This window comes from Rousettus aegyptiacus, unplaced genomic scaffold (assembly GCF_014176215.1).
Source record: "Rousettus aegyptiacus isolate mRouAeg1 unplaced genomic scaffold, mRouAeg1.p scaffold_m13_p_4, whole genome shotgun sequence".
Taxonomy (NCBI): domain Eukaryota; kingdom Metazoa; phylum Chordata; class Mammalia; order Chiroptera; family Pteropodidae; genus Rousettus; species Rousettus aegyptiacus.
In genome coordinates this window covers 145,331,821-145,344,592 of record NW_023416307.1, presented here as the reverse complement: position 1 = coordinate 145,344,592, position 12,772 = coordinate 145,331,821, and the positions used below count along the sequence as shown (strand labels likewise).

The following is a 12,772-nucleotide window of genomic DNA, read 5'->3' as shown; positions in this document are numbered from 1 at the left end:
GAGCCTTCTAATAGTGTGCATTTCTGCTCCTTGATTATCTTTCTTATAATATTATCTTGAGCCACTCAGTCCTGTGGTCGTACATTAGGCCTTGACATTACCAATCATGCAAGCCACCTGTAATCCCAAATTCAGAGTTCAAGATCGCTAGCTACCACCTCCCACCCTTTCAGCTCACCTTTATTACCCCTCCTTGTGCCATCATTTAAGCCATTAAGATCTGTGTTCACTGATCCTACTCTCAATTCACTGCCCCTCCCCTCAAATACCTTTTTCTTCTCCAGATGGTTTATTTCTGTGGTCATTCGTAATTATTTCCTTGCATATACCTTTGTTTCCCTTGCTTCCTCTTTGTTCCTCTCCCTTGTTTATTTTTGTAAAACTGTAACCCTGATTAAGTCTGATTCTTTACATCTTTAAGTTACCTAAACAGCTGAATGCGGCTCTAGAAAAGCATTGATTTGGTCTCACTTTTAAGTTCACAACTTCAGCTCTCAAGTGCATCCTTTTGGCTGCTGAGTAGTTTCACTAATGTCCTCAGCTATTCTCCACCTGTCCTGAGCACGAGGACTTGACAGTAACTTCTCAGACCCACGGTTCCTCTTCCTCATGCTTCCTTTCAGCTGATTCCCTTACTAGGTACTTTACTGAGAAAATTAACATTCATGTACTGTACTAACTAATAAGGTTTTTTTTTTTTCATGTATTTAGGTGTGGGTTTCTTTTTATTTTTCCTGCTTTGGTTATTTGGGTTTCTTGAATCAGTGAATTGGTGCATTTCATCAGTTGTGGAATTTGTTTAGCCTTTGTCTCAAATATTGCCTCTGCCCCATTTTTTTTCCTCTTCTGGTACTTCAGTTCAGTGTAAAATCTCCTTTTGTCCTTTCTTGACATCTTTTTTGCACTGTCCATCATTTTGGTCTCTGTTCTGTCTTCTGGATAACTTTTTTTAAAACCTATATTCCAGTTTTCTTATTTACTCTTCATTTCTGTCTGAGCTGCTGTTAAACTTGAGTTCTTAAGTTCCGCAGTTTTATTTTCCAGTTCTAGAAATCTTTTCAGTCTTGCTGCCCCTTAAAATTTTCTGTTCTTTACAAGTCTTTTAATTTATTTTAACAGTGAGCATAATTTTATAGTGTGGAGCCCAATAATTCTAGCATCTTAAGTCTTTGAGGGTATCAGTCCAGTCAGGAAAGCAGAACCCATTTAGATGTTTCAAGCAGAGAAGGATTTAGTGAACTATTTTATTACAAAGGTGCTAGAAGGGTTTGGGAGGAGGGCCCGTTACCTGGTTGGTCCTGGGCCACTTGCCGGAGGCATGGCTGTTGTGCCCTGAAATTACAAGCAGTCTGTGTAGTTGCCTACCTCTGCCCTTCTCACTCCCTTGTAATTCCCCGCCAGTGCTTCCCTTTGTAGCAACCTAACAGACTCCAGCTGGCAAGAAGTCCTGTATGTGTAGTTCTCAGGCTTCTCTCTCTCTGTAAACAGAGGCAGAAAAGAGCTGAATACCAGCAGACAGAATATGGAGCTGGTTATATGCCCTCTATTGTGTTTACTGTTGATTTTTGCTCCTAGAGTCTTGTTTGTCTTTGTGTGCCTGGTTATTTTTTGGTACTGGCATTTTGAAATTGGAAAAATATGAAGCCTTGAGGCTTTTCATCTGCTTGTCAGATTCCTGGGAGCCCTACCTGTCTGGGATATGGGATTACAAAAATGAGTAAGTATTAAAACTTTCTCATAGTTCAGCCTAGTAGAAATGATAGTCTTAAATCATCTGGAGACTTCATTTTCCATGTTGGTAATAATTGACTGATTATTAATGCTGCAGTTGGTTCATTGATTCAGCAGATATTTGAGCTCCTTTGTGCTAGATGCTGGGGGTAGGTCAGGAAAGAGAAACAAATTTGGAGAGTGGGTGGCTATATACCTGTAGGGAATACAAACTTAAGTCATGTATACTGTTGGGAAGTGGCAAACTTCCTGGATAAATAGAGCAGGAAAAGGGGACTTGGGAGTACAGATGGGAGGACTGCAGTTGTCACGTTGTCATTGAGAAGGTGACATTTGAATGAAACAAGCCACTAGGACATCAGCAGAAGAGTGGAGCCAGTGCAAAGGTCCTAAAAAAAGCCTGGAGGAGGCCAACGGGGCCGGGATGGTGGGAGTGGGGTGAGCGGACGAGGGAAGGAGCAGATCGAGTAGGGCCCTGTGAGGACCCTGCTTGAAAGTGACCCGATAGTCCAGGGGAATGAACTGGTCTGCCTGGACTGAGGAGAATCACTCAGGCCGTGTGTTGATTGGAATACATTAACTTCCTAACTAAGTAAAAAGTTAATTGGGATTTCAATAGCAAATGATCTTTACATCTTTATATGTTAAGCTTATTCAGGAATTATATAGCGCCCATCATGAGCATAGTACTTCCTGGGTAACCCAAGTGAATAACCCAAGTTACCTTCTAGGATCCTAAGCAAATACAGTTTTATTTACCATATGTAACAGTTTATAAATGGCCATTCTTATGCAGTCTTATGTCTTATGTCGAGGACATGTAGTTAATGATCAACTCAGTTAGCATTGGGATCTTTTGAGTCATAGCTCTCTCATTCTTGTTTTCTTTCTTTCTCACCGAGAGTGCTTTAAATGCTTTTTTATATATGATATAAGAATATATATATTTTTCATCTGTGGAGCCATTTCGACTATTATGGTTGTTTTTCATAAAGATAGCTGCTTCGAGTCTTAAAGTACCGTTTATAAGTCTCCTGAAAAGATAATATCTGCCCTAAGGTTTTTATATCTGTTCCATTTAAGTGGGACAAAAACCCACTTACAGTGTGAGAAGAACTGTAGAGGAGGAGGGCTGGGGACCATCGCGGACTGTGTTCAGTTTTACTTGTGTGCTGAGGAATGTTTTGACAGTTTCCTGAGTATAAATCAAAAAGAAAATTAGTGGTAATTTGGTCTTTGAATAATCAATAATAGGAATGTATGCAAGGAGGAGGAAATGCAAAGTTTTCTACCCATTTCATTATTTCCACATTTTGTTTTTAAATTGAATTTAATTAAAATGGGCTAACCAGATATCTTGAGTTAGTCTACAGCTTGGAGAAAACAATAAGAAATAAGCCTTTGATAATGGTGTTGATATAGTAATTACTTATTTGGATATTTTGTTATTTTATTTTTTATTGAGTAATGAACATAGAAAAATTATCAAAGTATAAATATACAGCTCAGTGAATTATCTTAAAAACAAATACCCACCCGTCACACATTAATGGTGAGATCGTAAAATGGTACAGCCACTTTGGAAAAACAGTTTGGCACTTGCTGAAAAAGTTAAACATGGTTACCATATCCAGGCATATACTCAAGGGAATTAAACGTGCCTGCACAAAAACACATGCAGGTAATAATAGCAAAAAGTGGAAGCAACCTGAAAGTCCATCGTCTAATGAATGTATAAGCAGGAGGTGATATATCCATACAATGGAATATCATTCAGCCATAAAAAGGATAAAATACTGATAACATGCTACAACATAGGTGGACCTTGAAAACATACTAAGAAGCAAGTTACAAAAGATCACATGGTTCTATTTGCATTCAGTGTGCAGAATAGGCAAAACTCTGGAGACAAAGTAGATGGGTGGTTGCCAGAGGCTGGAGTGTAGGTTAAGGGGATGGGAATAGGGAGTGACTGCTGATGGGTACAAGATTTCTCTCTGAGGTTGTGAAAATGTTCTGAAATTAGGTAGTGGTGATGACTGCACAACTTGATGAATATACTAAAAACCATTGAATTATACACTCTAAAAGGGTGAATTTTATAGTATGTAAATTATATCAGCTGTTTAAAAAAAGGCAGTCTACATATATCCATGTGTGTTTAACCTCCCAGGTTAATGAAAAATATAGACGGTGTCCCAGAAGACCCCTCGGTTTCCTTCCCAGTCAGTCAGTGCCTCAGGTTATTCTTGGGAGGAAAAAAAAAAGCTGTTTCTACTGCTACTGTTTGCTTTTTAGAAGAAGCCATTGTTTTAGACTAAACATGAAGCTTTATGCCCTCAGCACTTGCCAGAGCTAGCAGGAAATGTAAAGTTCCATTTTAATCAAATGCTTGCAATTTCATGGTACCACTGTGTCCTACCTTTGGCAGCAATGTTTCCTGCCTTTCAAAACAAGTAGCCACACACTCTTGACTTGCTCTTTTTTCATAGAAACAATGCAAAGTTTAAAGTTTTTAAAACATTTTTTGATGTAGATTTTTTTTAAGTGTATATATTGTTGGTCTGATTGCTTACTTTATCAGCAGCATGACTTTAATAGCTATTACTTATTTTATCTGCCTAATCATAACTGTCTCTGTCCTCCCCCACCCACACTAGATATGAATTATTATCTTCTAGGGGAGCCAAATTAGCATTAACAGTTCTTTTATTCTATGTATGATTTCCGATATTAAATTTAAAAGAAACTACCCCTAAACGTTTTTATATGCTTTTAAATATTTTAAACCCAAAGTAAGGTCAATGTTGATTTTTTTCCACTTTTCAGTGATGTCTTGGCATTACCCATTTTCAAGCAGGAAGATTCCAGCCTTCCATTGGATGACGAAACTAAACACCCGCCCTTTCAGTATGTGATGTGTGCTGCAACGTCCCCAGCAGTAAAACTGCATGATGAAACGCTCACTTACCTGAACCAAGGTTAGTATGGCTCTGTCATATTTTAAGGAAAGACTTCACAAAAGTCCTAAATGCATGTTTTTGTATTATAGTCTAGATTACTGGCAGTCATTTCAAATTAGATTCTTTTTTTAAGTTTTATAAATTTCGGTAACAAAAATTTTAGGAACTTTACCGTGAGCCAGCAAAGTAATAGTTTGTGGAAACTAATTTACAAAAAGAGGATCTATGGAACAAGAGATTTATTACAGGGTTTTTCAGACCAAATCCAAAGGAGGAGCAAGTAGGAAAGGATGTCAGTTATTTTTAGGAACAGTAGTTTCAATATGGAACTTGAGAATTAATCAGAAGTCCAGCTAGCAAGGAACCTGGGTCTCAGGCGTGAAGCAGGTTTGTGCTGAAAATAGACATAAGCTGTACCAAGATGGAGGCTGTGGCTAAAATAAATCATGTCAAATTTTGTTTACCCATATCTTGTCTACACTTCATGAGAATATTATATTTTGGTAATAGGAAAGTAAGAGTGGGCAGAATGGAAAATAGAGATGTTAGGGGTAGAATCTTAGCAGTTTGAGCACAGGCCAATGTGACTTACCAGTGTAAACAAAAGAACTGTTATGCAGGAATTAATTTTTTGGATACTTACGCTGAAACTATATGGAATTCTTTTTTTCTTTTTCTTTTTCTTTTTTTTTTTTTTAAGAAACTTGAACATTCTGTTGTAAAAATAGTACTCACTATAGAAAAATTGAGAAATATGTTAAGGGATGAAGCTGAAAATTTTGCAGTTGCATCTCACCAAGATAACTAATTGACATTTAGGTGTATTTCTTTGTGTGTTTATTATATATCAAAAAAAAAAATTAGAATTAACATGTATTCACTTAAGAGTCAATTGTGATTTCTTTTTCATTAGCTAGAATCTTTAACTTTTAGAAAGAACTACAGATTTTAGACTTGGGATTAACATTCAGAAATGTGAATGAATAGTTTAATTCTAACTTTTCATATATATGGTTAGAATCTAGGAAGTTTTACTTAAGGTAATTCTATCTGTGATACTTGTGGCAATACCCTAATTTTGTTATTCATGTTGATTTAGTATTTTGGTAGTCATTTAGTTATTTGAAACTTACGTTTCATATTTGAAAGAACCTTAAGAGTTTTTTTGGTAATCTGTTGTAGACAAGAAACAATGTAGGGGCACAGATATTCACTGTAGCTTTATTTCCAATGACAAAAAAGGAAGTAACCTGAATTTTCCTTGGGGAATGGATCATTAAGTTCTGTTGTCTGCATACCATGGGATGAATGAGTGTGTACACACACACACACCTGTTTAAAGGGACTTGATGGATGTGTCCATTGGCTTGGGGGAAATATCCATAATTTATCACTATTATTGTTAAGCCAGATAAAGTTTATATTGATAAAAGTTGCAATCCACCATCTGTAGTGATGATTTATTAGACTGACATTCACTGAGTGTTTATTGTGTATGAAGCATTGTACTAAATACCTTACATCTGTTATCTAGTTCCCACAATAATCCCTGGAAAAGTTTTATTAATCCATTTTACACATTTAAAAATTGAAGCTTAGAGCAGTTGATTAACTTGCTCAGTGTCACTTTGGTCAAGTTTAGATTTAAAAAAATTATTGAAGTATATACAGTAGTGTGCATAAGTGTTAAGTGTACAACTCAGTGACATTTTTCCCTTGAAACTACTACCTATGTCTAATATTTCCGGCACCCCAGCAGGCTTCTTTGTGTCCCCCTTTCAGGTAATACTCTAGCTTAACTGTTACTAATATAATAAACGCAGGTGATTTTCTTGGCACTTGACTCTGCTCACTGCAGTTTTAATGATAAGTGCTTTCTTGGTTGGGGAATTGTGTTAATTTATATCTTAATTTCTCCCAGTCTTTTAAGAAAAACAATGGGTAAGTGAACTGCATACGTAGACGTTTTTAAAAACATACATTTTAGTAATCAGTAAAAATACATTTGAGTACTCATAAAGGAATTCTAGTTTTATATAGCTTTCAAAATGAGACTATAATACCTTTAATATAATGCTTACATGAGTGTCAAATGTACGTATTACAGTGTGTATAGTTCTTACACAGACTTGTCTCCTAGGTTCTGAATCCAAGATTTTTTATGAATTCCCTAAAATTGTTTTCAGTTTTTTAATAACTGTATGTTTTTATAAGGAGAGGCTCTATAGCTCTCTAGATCCAGGCAGATTTGGACTTGATCGAGATGCTGCGGAGTATCTTTCACCCCACTTTTTTTAAACTGATAGAACAGACAGAGACATGGGTGGTGAGAAGTGATGTTGATGATCCTCACCCGGTCTCGTGTGTGCCTTTTTTTAAGTCAACAAACATAAGCTAGATTTTATTTACTAAAGATTAATAATCTTAGACACATGAACTTGAAAAACACTTAGGTTAATTTTTATATTTCTGAGAATTTTAGAATGTCCACTTCTAATTTTATGAATGGCCTTTTCTAATTGTGCATGCAGAATTTTAAAAGTATCAAAGGACCCTCATCTTGGCCACCATCCTGCATGAGTGTTAATGAGAGACTATAGTTGTCATGGTTGGCCTGGGAAGCACAATTTCCCAGGTTAATTTTGAGATCTGAGAATCTTTACAAACTTATAGGGAAAACCAGCCTTAGATGAGCCAATGCAGTGACTGTCCATATAGAACTGCTTATGTGGCAACCCCACAAAGAATCTTAGTCACCTGAAACTTCCTGAGCACAGGCCAGCGAGAGCCTACCGGACACCGCCAGAATCTTGACATTTTCCAGGGCATGGTCCCCTCTCTCAGGGTGAACCCATTGCAGTGTGCCCTGCCCTTTGCCCAGCGGTTCCCACCAGTTTCTCTGGAACCGGCTGTGCTACCATACTGGACAACCCCCAGCACCCAACCACTGCTCCGTATTCTGGGATCTGAACAACTGCCATCACCCCATTGACCATTTGGGTTGGGAAGGCACATTTCAGAGCTACAGAGAGTTCAGTCTCATTTAACCTGGAAAGGTTTTGTTCACTCTCAGTAATCAGTCCTGTTAAAAAGCCAAAATTAAAAGCAGCAACCCATTTTTTTCCTTTTCCCTGGGTTGTCTCAACCCTTATCCACCACGAAAATTTTCTAAGAACCGCTTAAATAATGTCATGGCCTGCTGCTTAAAACAAGCCTGGAAAAGACACTCACCCAAGTTCATCCGATGTGAAGCAGGGAGCCAGTGGGGCACATCGGACCCTCGCTCAGACCTGCAGCAGGTCCAGGTCTGCAGGTGGTCCTCGGTGGGCTTCTTCAGAATCTTGCCAACTCCACCAAGTAAATGCCCACGTAAGAACATCCTAACCTGTAGAGAATTTTTATGGATTTATTTGAGCCAAACTGATGACTGATGCCGGGAACAAGATCTCAGATCCTCCCTTTGTGTCTTTATTTTTAATGCTATTAACAAAAGAGTTGAAAAGTTGAAAAAAGTAAAACATTTTTAAAGTAAAAAAGTCGAAGTAAGCTCAGGTCGGTTATTTAAGAAAGAAATTTTTGATAAATGTGTAGCCTCCATGTACAGTGGTTTTTAAAGCCTGCGGCCGTGTACAGTAAAGTCCTTCACATTCACTCACCACCCACTCACTGACTCACCCAGAGCAGTTTCTAGTCCTGCAAGCTGCTTTCATGGTAAGTGCTCTATACAGGTACCGTTTTTTTATCTTTTATACCATAATTTTACTGTGCCTCTTCTATGTTTAGATATACAAATACTTACCATTGTCTTACAGTTGCCTGCAGTATTCAGTACATTAGTATGCTACACAGGTTTGTAGCCTAGGAGCAGTAGGCTGTATCATTTAGTCTTGGTATGTCGTAGGCTTTACAGTCTAGGTTTGTGTAGGTTCATTCTGATGTTTGTCCAGCGAATTGCCTAAGCATGCATTTCTCAGAACATACCTCCCTCAGTAAGCAACACACCACTGTATTTGGAAATAATGGTGACAGTTAATGAAAGCACAATTATCCCCATTTTATGATGATACTAACGCTTTAGAGAGATTAATTTTTTCCCAATTACTTAGATTATTGACCATGCTTTTTATAAAGACTTAAACTCAAGTTTTTCTGATTCCAAATTTCATTTTCTTAATAAGTCTCTATGCTAGAATATTTCCAGTGTTTTCTAGGTTTTAGTTAATTGTCACATTTTAAAGTTCTGCAATTCAAACAGATGATTTATATGCATGATTCAAAATTCAAAATGTATAAAAGGGTATAGAATTAAAAGTCATCTTCCCCTAGCTCCCAGTTTTCAAGTCCGCTCATCTGAGAAGATTCTAATCATGGTTTATGACAGTCTTGTAGAACAAAAATATTGCATAATTACTATTTTTATTGAATTTATCCCAGTAAGCTTATTTGTTCATGTAATGAGTGAATTATATGCTCAGGTGTGCTTGTGAATATAAGAGTCTTGTCAGTAAAGGATGAAATTTAAAAGAGAACTTCCATCTCTCAAGTGATGCCTGGGAGAAGCTGTCATACTTAGTTGCCAATGAAGCAGAAGTCCCAAAGATATGTGCACCTCTGCCGCATATTGGATATGCACATTATTCAGATACCTTTTGGTTCCTTTTAATTGACCAGTGATTTGATTATGTCTTTTCTGCATATAGAGGTGTTGAGAGGTAGAGAGGGCAGCAGTCAGTGGTTATCAGCAGTCTCTGGAGCCAAGCTGCCTGTGTTTGGATCTTATTCTGCCATTTGCTAGTCCAGGCAAGTTCCTTAATTTAATACCCCCACGTAAGAAGGTAGTTGAGAATGAAATTGAGTAATATATGTAATGTACTTATAAGCTGGCCCAGCACAACATGACCCCTTGCTGCCGTTATTACTGTTCATAACTAAGTGATGATTTTCGATTGTACTGGAAGACCAAGTACTTGACATTGGTTGATGCATTAGTTTCCTGTTGCAGGTAGATGAGCAATTTTTACAAATGGTAAGAACGCAACCCAGGGGCTAGATACCTGTGTAATGACTCGGGAAGTTTGCCAGGTTTGTTGGAAAGTATGACTCTAATCTTTTAAATAAACCTTTAGCTGTCAGTTTTGAACTGTAGAAATAGCATGTTTACACTGCTTAGCAACTGGTAGGCAGAATAATGTTTTCTCAAAGATGTCCATGTCCTAATCCCCAGGACCTGTGAATATTTTACCTTATATAGCAAAAAGAACTTCACAGGTGTTATTGGATTAAGGATGCTATGTTGGAGAGATGATCCTGGGTTATCTAGGTGAATACAGTGAAATCACAAGGTTCTATAAAAGTGAAAGGAAGGCAGGAATCGAGTCAGAGATTTGTAGATGCTGTGTGTAGCTGGCTTTGAAGATGGAGGAAGGGGCCATGAGCCAAAGGATGTAGGCTGCCTCAAGAGTTAGAAAAAAGTAAGGAAATAGATTTTCCCCTAGAGCCTCCAGAAGAAGCACAGCCTTTTTGTTCTTAGCCCAGTGAGACCCATTTTGGACTTCTGAACTCTAGAACTGTATAATTTATATAATTTCAAGCCACTAAGTTTGTTATAGCAGTAATAGGAAACGAACACATCAGCCAAGGCAAACGTGTATTAGGTGAATGATCTCCAAAGTGGTGCGAGATGAGCCACTGTTACGAGTATCACAGCTGTCTCCATAATGTGGCCATCATTCAAGATTTTAACCAGACTCTGCATCCTACAGTACTGTTTCTAGCTTATCTCTGAAGACCCTGTCAAAGCTGGGTCTTGAAATGGGCATCTAATGAACCCCAAGCCCTTGCATGCATGTGTGTATGTGTAAAATGTATGTGTATATATATATTTCAATATATGAACTATACACACATGTAATGAATACATGTGAATTTAAGTGCTATTTGTGGAGTATGTGTATGTAATGGAACAAGAGTTGTAGATGTTTGCAAGATTGATAGCAGTGGTCCTCAGCATTTTTGGTACCAGGGACCAGTGCTCCTGTGAGAATCTAATGCCTGATAATCTGAGATGGAGCTGAGCTGGTGATGCTAGCGCTGGGGAGCGGCTGCAAATACAGATGAAACTCACTCACCTGCTGCTCACTCCCTGCCTTACAGCCCAGTTCCTACTAGGCCACAGACTGGTGCTGGTCTGTAGCCCAGGGGTTGGGGACCCCTGATATACAGTCCTGTCAAACAAGTGAATGACAAATGAACTTTGGTTAAACAGCTTTTGATTACTTAGTTTTTTATTTTAACATCGACAAATAATTTAGAAAAACAATTTTTGAAATCTTATAACCTGGATATTGTACAGTGGCTTTTTGCAAATGTATAATCAGCTTTTCCAAACCAGGCAATTTTTCTCTTGGGAAGAGCATTTATCATAATATGTTCTACAATATTTGTTCAGCTACTGAGAAAAGATGGTTACTTCTTACCATTTTACTGAGAGCTTTTTGAGTATAAAATTATTCCCAGGAGAAGGTCCTGAATACTTTTTGTTGGAAATGCTAGTGACTGGTTAGATATTTGTGGCTTCACATAAAACATTGGTTCTCCAACTTCAGCATGCATTGAGATTGACCACCTAGAGGGCTTATCAAAAATAATTGATGGACCTCATATAGAGTTTCTGATTCAGTAGGTCTGGAGTGGGACTGGAGAATTTTCATTTCTGACAAATTTCCAGGTGATACTGATGCTACTCGTCTGGGGACCTGTACTAATTTTTCATTACTTTGACAATTCAGGCAAATATGTGCACTTCCCCTCACTATGACCTTTTATAGACAGGTTTTTCTCGGAGGAGGGTTGGCACCATTTTTTGGTCACAGATTGGTTAATGCCAATAGCCTCCTCTTAAAGGAATTTCCAAATTGCTCACCTTCTGCCTCTTGGGCAGCTATTGCTGAAGAATATTTGCCATTGTGTAACATTATGTAGTCTTAACTTCATCAGTCAGGTAGAAATTGGAACAAGTTTGCCAAATTGTATTGATACCTTAGAGTGTCAGTTTTAATACTGTTTTGAACAACAGAAGTACAGAGTTTATAAAAAACATATTTTTGTTTCCCTGGTTACACCTGAGCAGCTGTCCTCTTACTCTTAGGTAACAAACAAGAAGAGTCAAGTCTCTGAATTCGTGGAGTGAAAAACTGTAGTCCCAACATGGAACCACAAGAGGGTGGTGTGAACACAGCTGACTCACTTTGAGCAGGGATTTAGCTGGAGGCTGGCCCTTCTTTTATAACGCCAGCTGAGTGTTGGTGCTTTCACACTCATAATGAGTGAGCTTTCTGATCTCAACCCCTGGGTTTATTCCAGATCGGTTCATTGCTGCTGTTGGCTCAGAAATACCTGCTCATTTGGAAGCCATATTCTACTTGGAGAATCCTCTAATAACCAATATTAGCTACTTTGCAAATAAGTTTTAGGCCCTAGGAAATAGTGTGCCTGTTGGATTTTAAAAAATACAGTCATGTGTCACTTAATGAAGGGGATACGTTCTGAGAAATGTATTGTTAGGTGATTTTATTGTCATGCAAACACCACAGAGTGCACTTACACAAACCTGGACGGTCTAGCCTACTACACACCCAGGCTATATGGCATAGCCTATTGCTCTGTGCTATAAGCCAGTACAGCATATTACTGTACTGAATACGGTAGGCAGCTGTAACACAATGGTAAGTATTTGTGTATCTAAAAATGGTACACTTGTATAGGATATAGGGAACTTAACCACGAATGGGGCTTGCAGGACTAGAAAAGTTGCTCTGGGTTAGTGAGTGGTAAGTAAACATGAAGGTCTAGGATATTAATGCATTGCGCTAGGACATTGTGATGGCTACAGTGCCACTGGGTGATTAGGAATTTTTCAGCTCCTTTATAATCTTATGGGACCACTATTATATATGCAGTTTGTCATTGATGAAATGTCATCACGTGGCACATGTCTGTCACTTGTTAATTTCATTTTACACCGTAGATGTCCTGGAGGTTAGCTTTGGTTCTTGTTTTAAAGTTCTATATTAGGACCT

At 38.0% G+C, this 12,772-nt stretch overlaps 1 protein-coding gene across 7 annotated transcripts in view; it reads left to right on the top strand.

Annotated features, from left to right (window-relative positions):
* UBP1 (upstream binding protein 1) overlaps positions 1–12,772 on the top strand; it is a 50,386-nt gene that overhangs the window by 9,883 nt on the left and 27,731 nt on the right. For all 7 annotated transcript variants that reach the window (XR_004950313.1, XR_001598603.2, XM_016158793.2 and 4 more), the window contains one exon: positions 4,561–4,712. Coding sequence is in view for 5 of the 7 variants with exons in the window: in XM_016158793.2 (XP_016014279.1) it covers positions 4,561–4,712 (152 nt within the window). In the remaining 2 variants the exon portion in view is untranslated. The remainder of the gene's footprint in view (positions 1–4,560; positions 4,713–12,772) is intronic.